The sequence below is a fragment of the Phasianus colchicus genome, chromosome 9 (genome assembly GCF_987193195.1).
Source record: "Phasianus colchicus chromosome 9, bPhaCol1.hap1.1, whole genome shotgun sequence".
NCBI lineage: Eukaryota > Metazoa > Chordata > Aves > Galliformes > Phasianidae > Phasianus > Phasianus colchicus.
Window position 1 is genome coordinate 6,671,990 of NC_143444.1, and position 22,665 is coordinate 6,694,654.

A 22,665-nucleotide genomic window follows, 5' to 3' on the forward strand; every position below is an offset into this window, starting at 1 on the left:
TGCCTTCGCCTTCCCCGTGGGATGTGTTTTCTTTGCTTAGCTGTCCTATTTCTTCAGTCTGATCTCTTGTCTGCTGTGAGAGCTGCTCCTTCCCTGCCGTGGGATGCGGTTGTCCGTCCTTGTCTCTTACAGGGGTTGGATGTGCTGGTCTCTCTGGTTTGGCCCCTCTTCCAGGCTCTTGGCGGAGAGAGATCTCCCAAACTTCATCATACATCAGGCTATGAGTTGAGCGTCCCAGAGGGCTTTCAGGGCATCCGAAGCTGTGAGAAGGAGGATGTAACACCTCCATCTCGAGCTGGCAAAGGGAAGAGCAGCACACACTGCCAGAGACCTGCCCGGTGCCCCAGGGTGGCTGGGGCTGTGCAGGAGGACAACCCGATCCGCGTGTGAGCGGGAGCAGCAGTCCCTGCCCAGCAGCTGTAGGAGCCCAGATGCTTTCAGGGAAAACAACCCATCCAGATGTGAGCTATTGTTCTAGCAATACCACCATCCCGGGGGCTGATCGGATCCAGACAACAATTGTGAAGGAACAGTGTGTGTCCGAGGGCTGGGCTGGGGAAGGGGGGGGGGGGGAGTCACTCTGTTTCCAGCTTTTCAGCACTCCCTGGGGTTCCTACTCATCCGTCCATGTGCAGCTGAGATCCCAGGAAATGACCCAGCAGGGTGCTTGGCAGCATGCTGGTGGGACTCCATCAGCCCCACGCTGATGGGCTCTGGTGGATGATTGATGCACGTTTGGGTTGGCAGGCTGCGCCGCGGACACTGGAGCTGTTGAACGAGCATACCATTTTTAGTTTGCCTTGGCTCTGCCGACACCGTTATATAGGAAATCAATTTGTCCCTTTGCAGAGGGTTGATGTGGGGAGAAGGATGGGTCCGACGCAGCCCAAGCCCACCAGAACTGAGCAAGACACAGGGCTCCGGGGAAGGGAGCAGTGGTAGCCTTGGGGCTTCTCTTGTTTGGGCTGTTACATTACAAATCTTCCCCCAAAGAATTATCTTGCATCCTTTTTACGTTCGCGAGAAAGGCATTTTTAGAATGCTGGCTTGTGTGTGCTCCAGCTGGGATACCCGATTGCCTGGGCCTGAAAATAAGTTGGGGACTGGGGACTTGATTTTTCCCCTCATTTACTTATTTAAGAAGAGGGGGGAAGGGGATGTCTGGATTGAATATATTTATTTTCCTCTCTTTCTCCATATTGATCTCCTTCTGGACTAACACCAAGAGTATCTGCCCTTCGATGAGCAAATTCATCCTTGCTCAGCAAATTCACCCACTGCTGCCAGCCCTGGGAAAAGTCCTTCACCCACATAGCAAAGGTTGTCTTTCTGAGGTTCCCACCTCCCTGTGCTGTGGGGAAGGGTAATTCCAGCTCTTCAGATGGGGAAAATGAGGCACAAAAATCCTAGCCATCTTGTGCAGCAATGTAGTGTTAGGGCTCTGCTCTGCTGCCTCCTAGCCCCTGGGTGATTAAAAGAGGCATTTAATGAAAGGAAATGAAGCTGTTCAGGCCTGACTAAATGCAAGGCACAAGCTGGCTATCTGCATAATCTGCCCCAGCCCTTAGCTGGCTCCCCATGCAGCAGCAGCAGGAAGCAGGAACCTTGCACCCACCAGTGTTATCCTGCTTTGGGCTCCTGGGGACACCTCCCTGCACCTGGACAGCTACTTCGTTCATTGGCAGAAAAGAAGAGAGAGCTGATTTATAACAGATCTCCTGCGGTTTAGATGGGGACCAAGCTTATCTGCACTGTCTGAGACAGGGAAAGAGCGCTGCAAGGCTCAGCCCTGGCCTGGGAAGTTTTCTATTTTTCTTTGAAACAAACAACCCAGGCAGAAACCGAACCATACCTGGCTTTGTTTAGCTTGGAGCCTGCTCTACAATAACTTGCCACTGTTGAATTCTGCCTCGCGAAACCGCAAGGGGCTGCAAACATGTTCCTTCACACGTGTTCTGTGTAACGCGGGTGGCTCAGCAGCCAGCATCAACACCAGGAAAAGGCAGTGGGTGCTCAGCCAGGCGGGGGACAGCCAGGCTTTCCGAGGCGTGCTGGTGTGTGCTGGAGCCACGCTGCTGCCCGTGCTGGGATTTGGAGCAGAACCACGTGCAGAGATGCTGGGCTCCTGGCCTCGCCGCTCTGCTGCCATGCTCTCTGCAAGGCTCTTGCCTTCTCCACCTATTCCTGATCCGGGTCTCCTGTTCTGCTTCTCTCACATCCTTTCCATTAACACAGGACACAGGTGGAAAGCCCAGCCCATCAGGGTCTATCACTCATGCACCCAGACAGAGCTACACTTGGCCGGGGGCATTGTTCCTTCCTTGCATGCTCTCAGAGTATGAAGATGCTTCATACTTTCAGGGGATGGATGCATTATGGATTGCCTCAGGGATGACACTGGGAACTGCCTAACAGGGCCGGAATACTAGCAGTGAATGACAATATTTGTCTCCTTTCCAACGGGTTGCTGTTCAGAACTTTCTTTGTTGGGTTTATGAAAGAGAAGGTAAGAGGGAGCGGGAGGGACAACATCCCTTTTCCAGTTTTGCAGTTCTCAGGCTTGTTTATTCAATGATGTTGTTGCTGGGTATATGGCTTGGGCTCTCCTGGGTTTGGCGGTGATGATGTCTCAGAATCACAGAATTGTAGGTGTTTGAAAGGACCTCTAGAGATCATCAGGACAAACCCCTCTGCTAAAGCAGATTCCCTACAGGAGGTCACACAGGTAGATGTTCAGGAGGGTTCTGAATCCTTCCAGAGAAGGAGACCTCACAGCCTCTCTAGGCAGCCTGTTCCAATTCACAATGCTCTTTGCAAAGCCTGAACCCACAGGCTGGTTTCAGACAAATAAAGAATTCAGCATCTATGTTCCTGCAGCCAGGAAATGAGTACAAGGTGGGGAGTGATTGAAGCCTTTGCTGAGGCTTTGGAGATATCAGAGAGCTGCGGGGCTGGAAAAACCTTAAATCCACGTTTCACCTTGTGGGTTTGCAGTTCCTTTAGAGTTCGCTCCTATTTAAATTTTTGGGACATGCTAACCTCCAAATGAACCAAATTTTCTACGTGGAACTTTGAGCGTCTGATCCTCAACTGAGAACCTGTAGGTTGAGCTGAATCCCAGGAGTCCTCTGACTTTTATTGCTGGAAGCAAGGGACAGTGCGTGTGGCCAGGGAGGATGAGATGCTCCACGTGTCCTCTGCTCCCACCACAAGAGGCCAGCCATTCTGAAAGCCTGGCTCTCCCCTAATTGGAAGATGTCCTCCTACCTCGATGGGGCTCAGATGTGTCGCATGTTTTAAGATGATCTCACTTGTGAGGAAATTGAAAGTCTCTTTGAGGAAGAGATGGCCGTGATTCATGCTGATAGAAATAGAAAGGCCAAACAAGCAAATGGAAACTCCCTATTGACCACGTCCCTGCAATTTAAAACGGTTTTTACTACCTATTCCAGTATTAATTTGAAAATCATATGCATTTACTCTTACATACTACAATCAGATGGGTTTTAAGCCATTAAGGCCCATTGGGTCAATAACTACCATTTTCAAAAATCTATTAAATACCCATTTCCGTGGAAATAGAGCTCCCACAATTGATCACAGCTACCAACTCCCATTAAAATAAATCCCAAACGCTATCAACTCCCTCAAGATGTAGAGCACTAAAACACAGATTGCTGGGACAAATTTATCCCAGGGGAAAGTTGATGGTCCATTATACTTAAGCAACACAAGAATTGTCACATAAGCCAGGAAGTTTATGGGAGTTGCATGTGTTAGTCTTCCCTGAGGGGGTAAGGAGGAAGGTTCATGGGGTGAATCGGTAGCTCTAGCACAAACTCAAAGCCAGGCACCCACGGGACCTTTTTGGGAAACATTTGGCTTATTTTATATGAACTTTCAAGTGTGTGTAGGCCTTGGCTTTTTGGCAGAAGCAAACGATGCTTTAGGGCTGAAATGTTGGAAGAAGTTATGAATTTGTGGCTCTGTTCTTGGTGGAACAGAATTTCAAGTAGTCTCTCAGCTCCATCCAACCATCAATTTCCATCATTTTTTGGGAAATGGGATGGGAGGGTGGAAGTAATGACTTGGAGACTTTGAAAGCTGAAAGTCTATTGAGATTTGCAGGTGGATTTAAGGTCTGTCAGCATGAGGACAACTGGATCAGCCTATCTTGTTGTGATCTTTGTTCACCTTCACAGACAATGATGATTTATTGCAATGGCTGTTCTCCAGTCACACACCCTGTGTCAGTCCTTCTGGAATCAGGGTGGCACTTCCTCAGCCTCCCACTGCAAACATCCACTGAGTTTTATCTGTGAACACCTTGATTTCTGCAGTTTAATCTCAGTTAAACTGATCTTCAGCCCCACTTTCCCTGTTCAGCAGACCCCCTCGTTTCTTCTGTTGCTTTTCTCATTTCTGAAAGGGCCTTCTGCTCTTTGTTTTCACTGGAGTCAGCCCGACTTCAGGGAATTCCCATTCCACTCTGCTCTCCCAGCCTCTCCGATGCAGAAATGCCTGCTCCTTGGTCCTGTTTTTCCATTCTTAGTTCAAGAACTGTCTTTATTCCTCCATCTAAATTAATCTCAATCAAGCCATAATTAGTTCAGGACAAGTTTTCTTTCTTTCATCAGCTCTTTCATAATTCTTACACTGCTTACCAAAACCCTGTCTAAAATAGTATTGGCTTCTGCTGGTGCGCTGATGATTTACTGAAGAATTTTGTTAGTGAGCACTTCCAGGAATAACTGGACCGTGCTGTTGTGAGCAGCATTTATTCTCCAGCCTATCTCAGGGCAAAGTGCCCTGCAGGGCTTTCTAGTCCGACACTGATGGTATTGTTCTTTTTTTACCCAAATTTGACCTCAGGAAGTTACATGCTCCCATCTGATGTAGCTGGCAGTGGGTCTGCTGTGTGCTATGGTCCACAGCCTTCTGCTCTCTGTGCCCAGTACATCTGCATGCAAGGGGCACAGTCTCGAGCCACAACCCCTGTTATGATCCTGTCTGCAGCTGTGCCAGTGCAGCTCTGCCTCTGCAGCATCTGCTGTTGCTTCTTCAGTCCCAAAGCCAAATCCACATCCCACACAGAGACTGAGGTTTTCCTCTGACTGCAACAGGAATTACTCTTGGGAAAAGAAACCTTGAACCCCACGGTCCTCATATAGGAGCATTTTGGCCTGCCATCCTTGCTGAGATTTGGATACTCAAACCTTCACGAGGAGTTTGAACTGTCTCTCATACAATGCTGCTAGTGATGGCTGCTCCCTGCTGCTCTTTGACCAATGCTATCAGTGCCTCAGGGTTGGTCTTCCCAGGCAAAACCAAGACGTGATGAGATGCTCTCGTCCTCTGCGCACCCAAATGGCTTTGGACTCTTGGGCTGGAGTCCAACACACAACGAAGCTGATGAGGGACTCCCAAGGATTACAGAGGACACCCAGGGAGTGGTCTGCCTGCTCCTCCAGCTTTCCTTTGCCCCTCAGACAAGCTTCATGTCTGCCTGTGCTGCTAGATGCCCACACGACTGAGCTGCCTTCTTCAGCTGCATGATGCTGGCAGTGATACTTGTGGCATGGCAGCACAGTGCTGGGCTGGAGTCAGAGCTCAAAGGTTTGTGGTCTTGGGGAGTTGAAGAGCCTTAACAAGTACAGGAAAACTTCTGGTTACACATCACCTGGGAGTTCCTGTGCTGGGAATAGGAATGAGGATTCCCAAATCCTAGGAAGATTTGTGTGTGCAAGCCTGAGTTTGGCAGCATACCTCTTTAGATTCCTTGTGGAGTTGCCACGGAGGGAAAGGCATGGCAGGGATGATTGGAAGATCTTTGCTTCGGCTCACCATCTGGAGGAGCATCTCTTCACTGACAAGATGGAGAATTCAGAGTCCGCCCTCTGATGATATTCATGCTGCTTGGCTCAGCACCTGTCTTTATGGACCGAGCCATGGCTCTTTGTCTTTAACACCTTGTGTTAACCCTTTGCAGCCCTGGGGGAGCATGCCGTCAGCACAAGTTACTGGCAGACTGGTTCGTGTTCCTGGGAAGTCTGAGGGATTCCTCATTTGTCAAGAAGAGGTTTGGGGAAAGAAAGGATCCTCCCTGCTTGGCAGGAGTAGGAATTTCCTTGTGGTGGATGAGAGACATGAAAGCAGAATCCCCTGTGACTTCATTAGGCTGGATGGTTAGCCTGGAGCTGGCTGTGTCTCAAGTATTTTCCAGCTGTCCATGGAGGGCACTTGGACAATTTCCATTCAACCCCACTCCCACATCCCTTCTGAAAAGCCTACAGGGAAAAGACTTCTATTTTTGCATTGCAGTGGAATTCCTGTGGCATTACACACTGCATCCTCTGCAATACCCAGAGAATTCAGTTTGATTTACGGTGCTGTGTGGTACATGTTGGTCTTGCTTTTCATTCACAAGTGCCATCTTTTGCCTTTCCTCAGTAGTGGCCATTTTTATGGCAATAGGACTTTTTGCTGCTCTTGCTTCTCTTCTCTCAACTTAAGCAAAATCAGACTTGAGTTAGAGTTTGGTTGCCCATTCTACCAGCCAGTAGATTAGCAGATCCTTTTGCTCTTTCCCACCTCTGCACCAGCTGCACTCCTATTATTTTTGCCAGAAATTGCTGCTTGCTGAAGAACACCAAGTCTTCTCTACTGGCTAAGTCAACACAGGCCTCAACTTATAACCATGAATAGAAAGATTCTGTCTTCCCCATGGTTTAAACACACGAGAAAGGATGTAAAGGCTTTCCTTGAAGGCTTGGGACAAAGTACGATTTTTCAGCTGCTTAGAATGGAATTTTTGGGGTCTTCAAACCTTAATCAGAACATCAGAAATTTAGATTAGGTGTTAGGATTTTTTTCCATGAAAGCAACTAAACAGTGGAGTAGGTTTCCAAGAGAGGTAGTGAAAACTCTGTCCTTGGAGCTGTTGAGGTTTCAGCTGGGCACAGCCCTGAGCAACTTGATGTAATTAGACATGTTTTGTACCTTAAGAGGCCAGACTATGTGACCTGTGGAAGCCCCTTCCAGCTGCACTTATGAGTCTCTGAATCCACACCTCTTTGGAGATGGTCATGGAAGCTGCTGGACTTCCTGTTTTCATCTCCTTTACTGATTGCACAAAATTTCACACAGTGACAATACATCTTGCCCCATACACACTCATGTTCTCTCCTGACCCATTACCACGACCACAAAAGCATCAGTGCTGCTCCACTGTACTGCTGTAGAACAGTACAAGATCGAAGCTTCCCCATCCTGCTTTTCCAGCAGCCATGAGTCCCACAGGCATTCACATGGTAGCTAAGCCTGCCTTGCAGTCAGATTATTCACTAGCACCGTTCAGTTAGCAGTGCCATAGGTGAGTACTGGTGAGCACTGGCATGATGGAGGCCCTCATATCTGGACTTACTCCTTCAAACATCATCATTCCAAATGGTGTTCATGCCCACACTCCATGCTAATGATGGCAGGTTATGATCCTTCCTACCTTACTCTCCATTCACTGTTGCATATATTCTTCTTGCAAGCTGCACTCTCCCAAGGGGTACACATACTCCCCAGGCCCAAGTGGCTTTGCCATGCCTCTAGCTGCTCACCACTGAGTTTATTTACATTCTTGGAGAAATGTCCTCAAAACTGAAGACCTTTTTATGCCTCTTTTCTGTCCTCGCCTTTATTCTCTGTACAGAGAGGGTGTTATTTCTTGGGTGCTTTTTTTTTTCCTCCTCATTATTTTTTTTTCCCCCACGTATCCTTCTGGCTTTTCCTGTGCTTGTGCGTCAGTTTGCAGCACCCACCATGCTGTAAATACCATCTAGTTTGGAATTCTCCAATCTTGAAGGAGCTGGGAAGCTATTTGGGGAGCGGAGGAGATGTCTGTCATTTGGTTCTTTCATGGAGACCAAAAGCTTCTCTGCCATCTCCAGGGGAAAATCACAGAAGCGCCGAAAAGGAGGGAGAGCATGACCTTGGCAGTAAGTGACAGGCAAAGACGCCAGTTGCATGCTCCTCGTCTCAGCTAAGAATGCCAATGGAAAAGAGGGTTTGAGGGGAATCAGAGTTGCCCATTCTAGGGTTGTTTTGGTCTTGCTCACCTCGTTGGGGACGCTGGCAAGATGTGCTGCTTTCTTCACCATGATGGGCGAAACTGGACTCTCTTCCTCTCCTCCTCCATCCAATCCAGCTGGGCATCTCCATGCTGGGGCTGCTCCCCCTACCCTTAACACAACTCTGAACCATCCAAATCTTTCAATGGAGGAAATTAGTTATTTATAATTAAGGGTTGACCAAAAAATGTTGCTAGTGTCAAGGGAACGGCAGGCGACAGCCAGAAAAACACGATGTCTCCAGAAGAGAGGCAGCGGGAATATCCCTCTGAATAGGGCTGACGTTAGCTCTCGGAATTTGGACAGCCTGGAAGGGTTTGGGGCTATTTTTCCAAGATATCATAGGTCAGGAATCAACATTATTTTTAATTCTGCGTCCCCCGAGCAGCCCTAGTGCATAAGGGAGGCTTTTTCTCCCCTCCTTGTACTCTATTTCTATGAAATTTTTGCTTTTCTTCCTTCCGAGTCATGCCACAAATATGTCCTTCAGGTTTATTTATTCTTCTCTCTATCTATTCCTCCCAGCCTGCTCCCATCTTGGTTGGGTTGCAGAGATGGCGTCAGCGTGGCGCGTGTCTGGGATGCTCAGGCGAGACATCACAAATAAGAGATCATGTTATCCTAATTTGCTGTTTCCGGTTGGGAGAGTTTTTCTTTCCACAAGCTTATGCGCCTGGGGAAAACGTGCTGGGAATGCTGCTTTGTGGTGGGAGATCTCAGGGCCTGGTGAAGGAGAGATGGTCATCTCATCCCACCATTAAACGTTGCCTTATGCTTCAGCCAAGATTTTTCTGAAGCAGCTGATGTTTTGGAACTGCTTTGTCACAGAGAAGGTGGCTGAGACACCCAGGACAGGATGGTCTATCAGAATGGAAGCATGGGGAATGTAGTCAGCAGATTCCAGTTATCTGATACTCACTAAGTTGAAAACCTGTGCTATTTCAGATTCAGGGAGATGGTCACACTTGGTTCAACATGCTGTTTCCCACACGCCGTCCTGCTCTAGCGTGCTTCTGAAGTCTTGTTCCTTTAAATTTTTGCTTCACTTTCTCCTCCTTTTCTTCCATTTGCTGTAGCAACCTCTCTCTTTCTAAACAAGTCTGTTGGTATAATAACTCCGCTAGGGATCCTGCCATTTCAAACAGTGTATCTGCACATTTCTCACTGGTTTCCCTTCTCATTTCACATCTTGGACGAGAACGTGCCTTTTTCCTCTTAGCCCATGTTTAGCTTTTAGTTCTGTCTTCCACAATTCAGCATGGCGAGGAATGCTCTAATGGATACCACTTTCACAGAAGCTGCTAGTTCAAACACAGCCGGTGAGCCTTCATGGCTGGTCCAGTGTAAAGAAACTGTTGCGTTCCCTTCGTGATCCCTCCACGGGGCTCGAGGATGCCAATTGCTCCTGGAAGCATGGGAATAAGTGAAATGCTTTTCACCACCTTAATGTTGCTGTTGGCCTTATGCTGGGGATTTAGTCATTCTTATGACATATTTCCACAATGGTGCGTTTCCATCATCATTCCACAGTGATGTATTTGAAGCCTTTCCATGTGTTTTCTTTCCCCTTAGGATCTCTTAAGTTAATGCAGCCTTCCCCTTGGCTTCATGAACTGTGGGGTCAAGCTCCTCAGATTCTGAGGATTCAGAGACAGTCTAGGGCTACCTGTCCCAGTGCTGTCTCAGCTCATGAGGTTCATGGCACCGATAGTGGAAACACTAGTAGTTAATTTAAAAGAGCACCTGGCACTTGCAGCAGAGCCCAAGGCCCTACAATCCCACTACTATTTTTATTGGAATTGTTGTTATTGAGTTAGATCCTGATCCTTTTACAAAGCTGAGGACATGAACTCTGTGAAGATCAACACTGCTGGTGTACCAGTGAATGCAGAATAGATCTGACCTATGCAAAAAGCACCCCACAGATGGGAGAGCAAAACCTAAACTTCCTGACTACCATTCTTTTTTCAATCACTGAGACATGCCAGCCCCACAGATGCAGTAAGGATCATTTCAGAGATGCCTCAGCACCCATTGGAGCTGCACCCACTGTAGGATGGGTGCAATGTTTCTCACCTCTCCCAGTTCATCACCTTCCTGCACCCTTCGGAAATGGATATCTTGCATATCCCCATTCCAGGTATTTTTTTAATTCCCATAACTGTTTAGTCACAGTTTGGAGACTGGAGGAGAACGGGCAGCAGTGTCACCATGAAGTTTCCCCACTGCACATGCCCTTTTGGTGGAGCTGTTTCCAAACTTGCTTCTCTCTCCCTTATTTCAGAGCTACAGAACTTCTATTCTCCTGCAGCCATCCCAGCCAAACCTACTCAAGGGGGATTTCTCCAAGGCCAGGCCACGCTCCATTTTGAGCAGAGCTGGAAGAGAGATGTTTTGGAGCAAAGTGTTGTTCATACTCTGCTTCCTTGTGCAACATGCAGGCATGGGGGTGAGGCTGCACACCCTCTGTGCAGTCCATACCTGTCTTCTGCAGGGATTCCCCCTTCTTTACCACCCACCATACTTGTTGCCTGGAGGAAATGGGTAGAACCACGGTTGTGAAATCCTACAAACAGACTAGAAACATTGACAGCAATTCTTTGGATTTGCATGACTGCATCCCACCCAACCTCAGCACTAACCCCTTCCAGCTCAACCGTGGGCTGTTCTCACCTGTCCTTTTTGCTGCTTTGATGTGTTTGCTGACTGTCTGCTCTCCCTTGTCCTTACAGGGCATACATGAGCGTGAAGGAGCTGAAGGAGGCACTGCAGCTGAACAGCACCCACTTCCTGAACGTTTACTTTGCCAGCTCAGTGAGGGAAGAGCTGGCTGGTGCTGCCACTTGGCCATGGGATAAAGAGGCCCTTAGTCACCTGGGTAAGCAAGCTGCCTGTCTAATGGCTTCTCGGGGTTTTTCCACTTCTTTCTCTCAGTTGGCTGTTTGAAAAGATACACTAGAATTTGTTCTCAGGTAGAGCTGGGAGAAAAAGCAAGCTCGTATTTTTGAGACAAAGACTTTTGTCTTCACTTACGGGATGCTTAGGGAAGTTTTGGGGTTGTTCCTCCAGCTTAGCCCTTCTTTGGCATGGGTTGGCATTCGGCACTGAGCAATTCTGTTCAGGTAGCCTGTGAAAACACTGGTGAAGAGATGGTGAGGAGAGCTGCAGGCTCTGGAGAGGGGGCAAGAGTCACCTCAGCCTGTTGGTTTAGGAAAGGCTGATCCTACAACTGGGTAGGGTGGATTCTCTCAGGCCATCCAGACCCATCCACCAGGATGCTAGGAATGGTCAGCTTCACCAATGACAAACATAAACCAGGAGTCTCAGCTACTTCAGAGCCAAGATTTCAGATACGAGCCACTGCAGAGCAGAACACTGAGCATCATCCACTTCCAAATCCAGCTGCAAATGTGAGGATAACTATCGAATTTAAACCATGTTTTTATAACTTGGCTTGCTACTTGCTGAAGGCATGGTACTCTTTGGCTTCAGTGAATTCAAGGCAGCCCATAAAGGTCATCAGTCCTGGCAGGCTCCAAAATTGTTAAAACTGCAACGCTTCACTAGAATGTAAATGCACTGTGTGTTTTCTCCTATTTCTGCTGTCTCTCTGTTTTCCTGCCTCTCCCTCCACCTCTCCGATGTCGGAGTTTTCTGGCAGAGCTCTTTACACTTTGTAGTCAAAACATCTAAAGTGTTTCTCAATAAGTTACTGGAAATAATTACTCGTGACACCTGCACAGCAGACCTAGACCTTCTGCTTTTACCAGCGCATGATGTGCAACTCTTCAGTTTTACGCTGCTCTTAAAGACCTGTTTTAAATCTCTTCTTTGCCAGCTTCCCTCCCTCAATGGCTTTTCAATGGCATAGTGCTACAGTTGCTAGTTGAGGAAGGCAAATCTCCATGAAATTTATTCCCTCAGCTTCCAGAAATTGTTTCCAAGGTTCGGCTTGACAATCGTCTTCCTACAGCAAGTGCTTCAGCCATACATGTTCTCGTCAGACCCCACCCAATGGCTTGCAAAGGGTTGTACAGAGGGGAAATCAGGGTAACTGCTTTAATCAAAAGCTTGCATTTAATTCTGCTCTTGGAGCCTGTGTCCAGCCAGAGCCCTTAGGCAGAGTGGCACCATCTGGAAATGTTGGATCGGGGTTTTACCGCAGAGGTTCAGGGGAAGAGGGGTGTTGGCCTGGCTCTGGTGCCAGAGCTGTGAAGTGTGAAGCTGGATCTGAACTTCTCCGAGGCTCTGGCACAGACCTAAGGCTTTGGTTAGAGACTGTCCTTAGGTTTAGGTTTAATGAGCTGGGAAGGGAGGGTGACTGACTCTGTTCTCTGTAAACAGTAGGCTCGTCAAGTGTTTCATACCACACACAATGTGTATTATTGTCAGCACAGAAGAAATTCAGGACTGAGTAGGAGGTAACTGGAGAGTCTGAGTAAATGCAAAGGTACAGCAGGGAGGAAAGAGCAAGGAAATCTTGGGAGGAATGAATACTAACTCGAGAAAGTTTCCTGAGCTTTAAGGACCTAGCAGTGGCAAGGGCTGGTGACAGGTCTTCACAGAACAGAGGAGCCAGTCTGCAACAAGACACACTCCATCCCTCTTTTCAACTGATTTCTGCTAGGCTCCTGTCCCTCCTGATGCTCACATTTTAAATCCAGCCTGCAGACTGTGTTCTCTCTCATCAGAAATGCCACACACTTTGTTTTCTACAGGCATAACACTCCACCAAAACTGTTCTACTTCAATTCTCCTACTGAATCAAATTGGTCTTCGAGTTCTACTTGACTTCTCCTAGAAGCTAACCAGCCTTCTGGTCACACTCTGCTCTCTACTTGTTTACATATCTCTATCAGAACTGGATGTTCATGGATGATTTCAGGAGAAGTACCATCAGACTTCTTTCTCCAACTCTTTTCTTCTGTTTCAACCCTTTCTCTCATCCCAAAGCTCAGAGAACAACTGTTCCCCAATTACTTTTGTTCACTCCTCCAGTAGTTTTTCAGTCTGGGCTTTGAACTCCATAGAAACTCTTTCATAACACCTGAGCATGTTCACTGAGCAGGCCCTCTCCACATTCCTACAAGCATTTTCAGTTCCTGCAGTTCCTCAGCCAACTAGTAACATGATGGAAAGCACAGCAATAACAGCAGAGCAGCAAGGTCCTGGGTTGTAATAAGTGAGGGTTTGCACAAATGCAACAACCATGAGCACAGAAACAAGAAAAAGAAGCTGCTTACCTCCAAAAGACCTCAGGTACAGCAGGAATCTCCAGCAAGACACCCTTGCCCCCACTGCCAGCCCTTAAATGAGGTCAGGAAGGGGTGAATCCTGGCTCCATCCCTTCTGGTCACTCAGCTTCATTGCATACACCTGAGCTCCCCTGGGTTGGCCCTGCCTTTCCACCAGGTGCTCCATCACTGCTTCAAGCTGTGACTTAGCATTTCTTGTACAAAATACCAGCAAGATGTGCAAAAGGCAATGACTGACTTGGAGAGGGTGACCCAGTCTGTGGTATTTCTGTAGGCCATGTTTCAGCTGCTGTATAGCTGCAAGACAGAGAAAACTTGCAGCCAGCTAGCAGTAGAGGCAAAATCTGAAGTCTGTTTGCACTGCTCCATATAGCCATCATTACTACCTTGATGTTTCCACTATATTCACAGTGAGTTCTTCTCAAATTCAGTGTGTTCTTGCTAGCAATCCAGAATTCATATTCTGAGAACTTGCATGTACATCTCTTTAACTACAAAAGACAGGGATGAAGAACTCCTGTCCTATACAAGATTCATCCCTCCACAACGAAAAACCTTATCTCCGAATCTCCGCAACGCAATAATATGAACACTTTAAATTTTGTGTATCTGCATGAGAACTGTATTTGCACAAACACGGTAGGAAGGCAACAGAATCATGAATATTTGAAGTTACAAACATTTTCGGTGGTTATATAAGCCGAGGCCATCTTCTGTAGTTATATAAGCGGAGGCCAGCTCATATATCTGGCTGAGGTCACTGGATCCTGAAGGAGGGCCAGTCGTTCCATCAAAGGTACCTTAGGCAATGGCCATCTTCCTGTCTGACTAACGGTCATGGGTTTGTTCCATTAATTGCCATGACTCAGTGCTTGGGGAAGGCTGGCCTGCGAGACAGGTTTAGCTTTGCAGTTTGCTGTTCTTGAGTATGTGTTCTCTGAAACAGACCTGAACCAAGAGCAGCTTGACTTCTTTGGGGTCAACATGAAGCAGAGCCCCTCTGCATTTGCTTGGTGACTACAGCCAGAAGAAGAGCGAGGTCCTGGGACTGGGAGCTCCTGGTTGTGTAAACGGTGATCCTGGGGGTCAGGCATGAGAAGGAGGGCTCATGCAAAGCTCAGTTCAGTCCACCTCCCGGAGGAGGGACAGAGATGAGGGGAAGGTCTGATGTGCAGGGTGCTGGAGAGGAGACTGGTTTTGGTGCAGTGGGATGATGCAAACACTTCCATAGCTTGTGTTCGCAGCTAGGACCCTCCAAGAGGGGAAACAAAGCATCTGGGTCTGAAGCAGGGTCTCTCTGCAGCTCTTTGCTCACCAGGAAGCTGCAGGAAGTTCTGGAAGTCAGGCACAGTTCTCATGCTGTTTTTAATCCTGCTATCTAATTAGCCACACAAAGTACTAAAAATACGAATGTCCTCATGGAGTGTGGGGGAGGAATGGGCTAGGGGAAGCCAGCAGAGAGGAGGGAGCGATAGGGTATCCCAGCCTTGGCATCTCTCCCTCCCCTGCGACAGCTCTCTCCCTCCTTGTATTGGAATCCCATTTTTTCCCCGTTTGGGAAGAATATCGGGTTTCTGCTGGAAGGAGGACAGTTTGGTTGCAGAGCCTCTGGTGCCCCTCTGACCGTCTCTGTGGTTAGTGCTGCAGGATGCGTGCAGGGCTTTCACATCTCACTTCTTTTATTTATGAACATTATTTTCTTTCTGCATGCACATTCCTCCTTCCAGACCTTTGGGCAGGCAGCTCCCTGCCTTGTTCAGGCTTGGGTTTGGCTACAGAGATGTCTTTTCTTTCTGTTTTGTTTTGACTAAAGTGAAAAGTAGCTTTCTGTCTGCCCACTGGGTTCTCCATCTATGGGGTGCCCTCTGTAGTACTTATCAGCCTGATAAATGGGAGAGGGGCAGCGTGCAGAACCCTTCTGAATGAGAGGACACAACTGAACGTGGAGGTGCTGAAAGGATTTTCAACCCCTTAGCTCCTTATGGATCGAAACCAGTCACAGACCAGTAGGACCAGGAGCTTAAGCAGTGCAAGATCCTTTGCTCTGGTGTTCTGCAACTGGAGTGAAAGAGAACATAGCAATGTTGTAACCATCCTTTGCTCTGGACCAACAAACTGCCCTCCATGCAGGAGGAAGAACAACCAGTGTGAGTTTTCAGCTAGGATATGGTGCCACGTCACAGCTTGTTGTCGTCTCCCACCTTTGCACACACCACAGGACACTCCATGGAAGATGCCACCCCTATTTCTTCACCCCCCTTTCAACATGTTGGGTTTGTAAGCATTGCTCAGGGCACCTCTAAGAGCTCCTTTCCAGCCCAACCCAGTGTTTGTCCAGCATGGCTCCACAAGAGGAGTCACAGTTCTGCTGATCCCCTGCCAGGGACACTGTGATCTGGAGGCAGCCCTCTCTTGGAAGGAATGCCCTGTACTCGAGGACATGAGGGAGTCTGGTAGTGCACGGAGCTGATTCAGGAGCAGAATTGAAGCTGTCCATGCTGTGGCTGGAGATGGGATCACACCGTGGCCCTCTGCCAGTTTTAACTTTGCTGGCAGGGGTAGCAATCAGCAGCAAAGATGCAGTAGCCGAGGCTTTGCTGTGAGGTAGCTGGCACAGTAAATCCTCCAGAGTCTTGCAAAGGAGCAAGCAAGCTGTGTCAGAGCCAACTATACACTGCACTGCCATTCAGGACAGCTAGGTTAACAGCAGTGGGGTAAAACCAGCTTGCCATGCCATTCTCCAGCCTTTGCTCCTGCACCATAGGCAGTGTGGAGGAGTGGGGGAAGCAAGGAAGGGGGTGGAGATGGCCACTGAAAAGCAAGAGAACAGGGAGAAAAGAAGAAGAGTTTCCATTGAGATATCCATGTGGGCAGAATAAAGAAAGGGAAGGAAGAGAGAGGAGAAGAAGGAGTAGTTTTGCAGTTTCCCAGCAGGTGTGGCATACAGTCGTTACAGAACTTGCACCCTGGAGCAGAAGTCAGAGATGCTGGCATTGAGCAAAGGCTCTGCTCCTCTCAGCTTTCCTCAGCATCACTGCTCCTTGCTCTCCTCACTGCAGGCAGGTGGGCAGGAAGGAGAAACGCCGTGTCCTGCAGCGTGTTTGGGACAAGGTCAGCATGGACCTGCCCCATGCTTTTCAATCTTCTTTTGGGATCATGCTGAATGTTGCTTCCAGCTGGCAAAGCCAAGTGTGTCAGGACTTTGCTAAGCAGTTTGTCCTCCTCTTCTGCCTTAGGAGCTGACATGCTTTAGCCACCTGAGCCTGTAGGCAAGCTGTCTAACCTAGGGGGAGGTCTTTTGTCCTCTGGTTCAAAAGACAGTCGCTGCAAACTCATTACATTTGCTCTGGCTCCAGACTTTGCTTGGAGTTGTGTGCACCAAAGCAGACGCTGACTTGTGGGAAAAGACACAGAGGGAAATACTAGCTGAAATTATTGAAAGCTTTGAGGGCATTGGTGTGAAAAAAGAAGAGAAACTACTCGATCTTATCCTGCAGAACGGTGGATATGTCCACCTTCAGGTCTGAATCTGGCACCTCAGCGGTGACCTGAGCAGCACAGAGAGAGGAATTTAAGTCAGCACAGGTGAGTCACTGCATCCCACTGTCACTTTCTCCCGATGATGTTCTCTGTGCTTGCAATTTCAGGTGGAGTTGTCCTCAACCCTGCGTATTACGGCGTGCCTGGCCACACGAACACCATGATCCACGAGGTGGGGCACGTCCTGGGGCTGTACCACGTCTTCAAGGGAGTGAGCGAGCGGGAATCTTGTGATGATCCCTGCAGGGAGACAACTCCATCTATGGAGACAGGAGACCTCTGTGCTGACACCGCCCCGGCCCCAAAGAGCAAGCTCTGCCGGGACCCAGACCCTACCAACGACACCTGTGGCCAGGTGTATTTCACGGGAACACCCTTCAACAACTACATGAGTTACACAGGTGAGCTGCTGGAAATTGGAAGGGGTGACCATTGCTAGTAAGCTGCATTTCTCTTTCTTTCACCTTCACACACAGCCCCCTCCTTGAGTGCTCCTCTCTGGTGGGCAGAGATGCGACAGGCTGGGTTCAACACGTAAGAATGTAATGTCGGACCTTGACGTGCAGCCCCTTTGGGTTCTATTTTTACGGGCGTGCTGAGATGGGACGCTGTTCCTCCTATCAGCACTGGAGCACCGAAGCCCGCAGAGCAATTCTTGTACGGCAGGGTGATGGGCCTCCGCGGATCGGAGCCGCCGTGCGGCTGCTGAGGCAGTGCCATCTTGTGGCATTGGGGACACACGACAGCAGCGAAGCCTGGCCGGGGAGCCGCAGGCGTCTCGCACGCATCCCCCAACAGAGCGTTTGGGGATCGGGGAAGGTGCACACTGCCGTGCTCCCCATCCAGTCTCTGCCACCCCCAGCCCGACCTATATGTTCCCCTTCGTTCCCAGACGATGACTGCACCAACACCTTCACCCCCAACCAAGTGGCCCGGATGCACTGCTACCTGGATCTGGTGTACCAGCGCTGGAGCCAGGGCAAGAAGCCCACGCCCATCCCCATCCCACCCATGGTCACGGGGCAGACGCAGGATTCCCTCAGCATCTACTGGCTGCCCCCCATCAGCGGTGTGATCAACGAGAGGTGAGAGCTGCTGCTGTGATGGTTGCTGCCGTGGTTTGGGGCTTGCACGGGAGCCTGATGAAGGATCCAAGAAGCCCCCTGCGGTCCAGACCCAATCTTAAGTGCCCATATGCTGCAGCTGAAGCTTCATGAGCGATGTTCTCCTTGTATTGGCTTGTATGAGTGGGGATCTGCTGGCAAAGCTGCTCAGCACAGAGCTGGGAGGTGGACAGGAGCCTTTCTGGAGTCGGTGAAGGCTTTGAGGGGGCTGGCATGCCTCTCACACCCCCCGCCAGCTGGCAAGCCTCAGCCCATCCATACGGGCAGCCATCCCCGCAGCTGCCTGGTGATGGGGGGAGATACACAGCCCCCAACCTTTCCCTGCCCCTGGGCAGCTCCAGCAGAGCCCCCTGCTATGAGAGCAGGCTGCTGCACCAGGCTCTGCCACCAGCCTTCTGCTTTCGGGGTGCTGGGAAGGGAAGCCAAGGAGCACTGGGAGGCGATGCCAATTCTTAAACCCAAGAGTGCAATCACGGAATGAAAAATGAGCTTCATTTAGCACTTATTGTATAAAATAGCCATTTACTAGGAGGAAATGCAGCCTTGTGGTTAAGGCAGGGAGCTGGAACCGCAAAAGCTGGGTTTCGTTCCCAGTGCTGTCACAGGCTCCTGGTGTAAGTAACTGGGGGTAAGTCAGGAAACGTTTCAAGCAGGAGAAACGATGCTGAGGAATCAGAGTCATTGAGCTAGCGAGCTGTGCACAGCCTTAGTGTCTTCTCTTCCTCCTGATAGTGCCAGGAGGTCAACGGAGGTCTGGACAAGCCTCCAGCACTTCTGCTAAGCAGCCCCTCTTACTAAAACTGTCCAGTTTCCACCAGGTTTCAGGTCTGTGCTTTTATTATTGGACAAGAAGCATATCTTGGTGAGGCTTTGAAGTTGTTTTAAAGCTTTTTTGCAAAGCTGTCCTTTGCAATTCAAATGAAAAACATTGTTTGAGGGCAGCTGGGACAAGAAGTGGGTCTGTGCTCTCTGCCTTCTCAAATAAATGGTGATGGGCAAGAGCCTGACCCCTGCCCAGGCATGAGAGCCTCACAGTGCTCATGGCTTTGAGTTAATCCAACAAATCACTTTGGTGGGACTGGAGCAGTTTGTGAGCAGACTCTTCCAGGACTCTCTGGGACTACCCAGAGAGAATCATAGAATTATGATGTTTGGAAAAGACCTCTAAGGTCATCTAGTCCAACTATCAACCCACTCCACCATGCCCACCAAACCACATCACTCAGTGCCATATCTCCACAGTTCTTGAACACCTCCAGGGATGGTGACCCCACCACCTCCCTGGCAGCTTGTTTCAAGCTTCACCACTCTTTCTGAGAATAATTCTCTTCCTAATATCCAACCTGAACCTCCCCTGGCACAACTTGAGGCCATCCCCTTTTGTCCTATTGCTGTTACCTGGGAGAAGCTAGATCCCTAGACTGAAATCTAGGTAGACTACGATCCTGCCTGGGTAAACTTGGATGGTAAATGAACTGGTCACAATTACACATGTTGTTCCTTTGCATCTCTGGTCTGCAGGGAACTGGACCCGCTCTGCGATGACTGTGCTGAGGATGGCACTTTTCGGCAATACGTGCACGAGGCCTCATCCCCTCGGGTCTGTGACTCCTCTGGCTACTGGACCCCAGAAGAAGCAGAAGGTAAACTTCTCTTTCCTTGGCTGTGAATCCCCTGAGCAGAGATGAGGTTGGAAAAAGAAAATGGAACCTTTTCTCTCCCTGACAAGCGAATTGTCTGCTTGTCAGGGAGGCTCGCTGATGCAGGAGACCAGGTAAAGTGATCCCACAGGCAGTCTGTAGTATCCACGCTGTTGTTGGAACATGTGGATCCAGAGGACCTGCTGGTTCTGTGCATTTACACATGCATCAGCCACCAAGGCTGACAGAAAATGAGTGAGGGCTGAGAAAGTACAGCTTGGACTTCATTGTCCCCGTGGATTGAAGCCCATGCACTGAGAACACGAGTGTCAGGATGTAGCTGATGCTCAGCATCTGAAAACTCATCTCTAGATTTTGCATTTCATGGAATTATCGCTTGCCAGCAGTACAAATCACACATACACGCACAAAGGCAAGTTGAAGAAATACACAAATTTGTGCTTATTCAGTGATACCAAACAAATGAAAGCTTGGCTCATTTATCTTCAGTGGTTCCTGTTTCCCCCGCCTGTCTGATTCACTGGCAAATTAAAACTACAGCTGGAAGTATTAGATGTTATTTTCTCCTTTGCATCAGCCTGTAATTACCACAAGCGCATGTTGGCTCTGTTGAAAAAGAGACAGGTTTGGGGTTTTTTAGAAGACTGATGCAGGCTTTAAACGGATGCAGGCTTTGAACTACTGGGCCCCAGGGGATGCTTGCAGTTTTTGGTGAAGAGGAGAGTATTTCGCTACACTAGGCCGAAATCTGGTGATGCTTGGTGGGACTGAAAGCCCAGAGCTACCTTTCTCCTGCTGAGTGCAATAGAAGTGCACTAGGTCTGCACCTGATGCAGCATGCGTCCCGATGTCTTTATCTCCATTGGTTGAATGGCAGTAAGACAAGACTGTGCAGATCTGATGCTTGCGTGTGTAACCAGGAGGTGGGTCCTCACCCTTTGCTCTTCATTCCTCCTGCCCAGGCCCCCCGGATGTGGACCAGCCCTGTGAGCCCAGCCTGCAGGCCTGGAGCCCGGAGCTCCACCTCTATCACATGAACATGACAGTGCCCTGTCCTCAGCCAGATGGCTGCATCCTGGAGCTGCGCTTCCTGCACCCAGTCTACCCCGACTCCCTCACTCTCTGGACCACGTACCTCTCCACAGATGCTCCCAAGGCACTGGCTGATATTGAAATCCTGATGGAGCAAGGGGAGTCCATCCATTTGGGCCCTCTGGACACTTACTGTGACGTTCCCTTTACCGTGAAGCTCAACATCCACAAAAAGGTGTCCGGGGTCAAAATCTACACCTTTGACGAGAGGATGGAGATAGACACGGCCCTGCTGACCTCCCTCCCTCACAGCTCCCTCTGCTCCTCCTGTAAGCTCATCCAATACCGCGTCCTCCGGGATCCCCCCTTTGCCAATGGTTCCCCTGCCACCTCTGTGCAGGTGCACCGCGAGTTTGTCGACACGTGAGTGCTGCCTTTTGGTCCCAGTGTGAGTTCTTATTGTGAGAACTGCCGTGCTCAATGCTGCGAGCAGATTCCTTGTTCAGAGGTCAGGAAGCTTGCTGCAGCCCCGTCGTGCTAGCACAGCCCTTGCTAACGAGAAGCAGCTCATTAAACCCAGAAATATGATCAGTAAAATGATTGTTAGAATTAATGCAACTTCTCCCCAGCTCAGACTCTAGGGGAAAAAAAAAAGGCAGGCCCCTCTGCATGACCTAGCAGCAGCCCTCTTCTCACAGCCCCTGCCTCTGGCATTTTAATGTACAGAGACATATATCAAACCACGATGCTGCCTGGGTACAGACATGTGATTTCGATAGCCTGGGTGAGCAAATTTGTTGCAGATGAATGGATTCTTCTCTCCTGCTCATTGTTCATGCCTTCCATTCCTGCAGGGAAGTCACACCTGGGCAAGTGTACCGCTATCAGGTGCAGGCAGTATCTGGGACAACCTTGGGAGAAGCATCCCCACCACTCGTACATGTCCATGGAGCACCCTACTGTGGGGATGGGAAGGTGACTGTGTAAGTCAAGAAAGCCCTTCCTTTCAGTTGAGGGTCTTGAAGCTGTTGGGTCACCCTGCCCCAAAGGGAAGCCTGGGGTTGGTCCGCCACCCAGGGGTATATGACTGTGTTGAGTCCTCCCATCAGAATGGGCTACAGAGCTTGTGTTTTGTAAAACATCACATGTACAGGAGATGGAGGCACTCCTTGTAAGGGGCAGGGTCTGGATGAGCAATCCAACCTGAACACTCTCCCTTTTTTAATCTCCTGGAAAGATGTGGTGTCTTCCTTCCTTTATTTCACATGTTGTCCCTCTGTGGAAATGGACCCAAGGTATTGAGTCCTCACTTGTTATTAGGCAGAAGCACCTAGGAAACGTGAGTCAAAGGTGTGAAAAAATCCTGCTGTGATCCTTATAGGAGCCTGGAAGAAGAATGCGATGATGGGGACTTGCTGGACGGAGACGGCTGTTCCAGGAAGTGTAAAAAGGAAAAAGGTTTCAACTGTGTTGGTAAGTCCAAATGGATTTAGGCAACCTTACTCAGCAGGAATCAAACCAGTGGACTACTCACACCTCCCTCATAGCAGTCCATAGCACCACATCACAGTAAAATGTTGGTCTGCAGCTGGAATCATCTCCAAGTCATGCCAGGTCCTTGAGATGGGAAATCCCAAGGCCAAGTGGCCAGCATGCCTCTTAGATAGGAGATATATGTGGCTGGATCCCAGTTTGTAAGCAGGGCATTCTTCATCTCCTTTAGGGGAGCCAAGCCTGTGCTATGTGCATGATGGAGACGGTGTGTGTGAGCCCTTCGAGAAAACCACCAGTGTCATGGATTGTGGTCCCTACACGCCAGATGGATACACGGACCTGTGGGCAGCAAAAGCTTTTGCCTCCCATCAGGATGAGAAGTCCTGCCCTGTTTCCTTGGTCACCGGAGAGCCCGTTGCAAAGGTGAGATTAAGCATGA

General features: G+C 49.3%; 1 protein-coding gene and 1 long non-coding RNA gene across 3 annotated transcripts in view; one reads left to right on the forward strand and one right to left on the reverse strand.

Annotated features, from left to right (window-relative positions):
- Positions 1–22,665, forward strand: part of PAPPA2 (pappalysin 2) — a 73,502-nt gene that overhangs the window by 8,291 nt on the left and 42,546 nt on the right. For both annotated transcript variants that reach the window (XM_090145966.1, XM_090145967.1), the window contains exons 3-10: positions 10,853–10,998; positions 17,023–17,316; positions 17,808–18,000; positions 19,561–19,682; positions 20,663–21,155; positions 21,587–21,715; positions 22,114–22,205; positions 22,456–22,649. In XM_090145966.1, the coding sequence (XP_090002092.1) occupies positions 10,853–10,998; positions 17,023–17,316; positions 17,808–18,000; positions 19,561–19,682; positions 20,663–21,155; positions 21,587–21,715; positions 22,114–22,205; positions 22,456–22,649 (1,663 nt within the window). The remainder of the gene's footprint in view (positions 1–10,852; positions 10,999–17,022; positions 17,317–17,807; positions 18,001–19,560; positions 19,683–20,662; positions 21,156–21,586; positions 21,716–22,113; positions 22,206–22,455; positions 22,650–22,665) is intronic.
- Positions 11,364–13,396, reverse strand: LOC149916790 (uncharacterized). Its single transcript, XR_016469076.1, has 2 exons — positions 13,364–13,396; positions 11,364–13,288 (listed from the first exon to the last, which is right to left on the reverse strand). It is a non-coding gene; the product is annotated as an uncharacterized LOC149916790 (long non-coding RNA).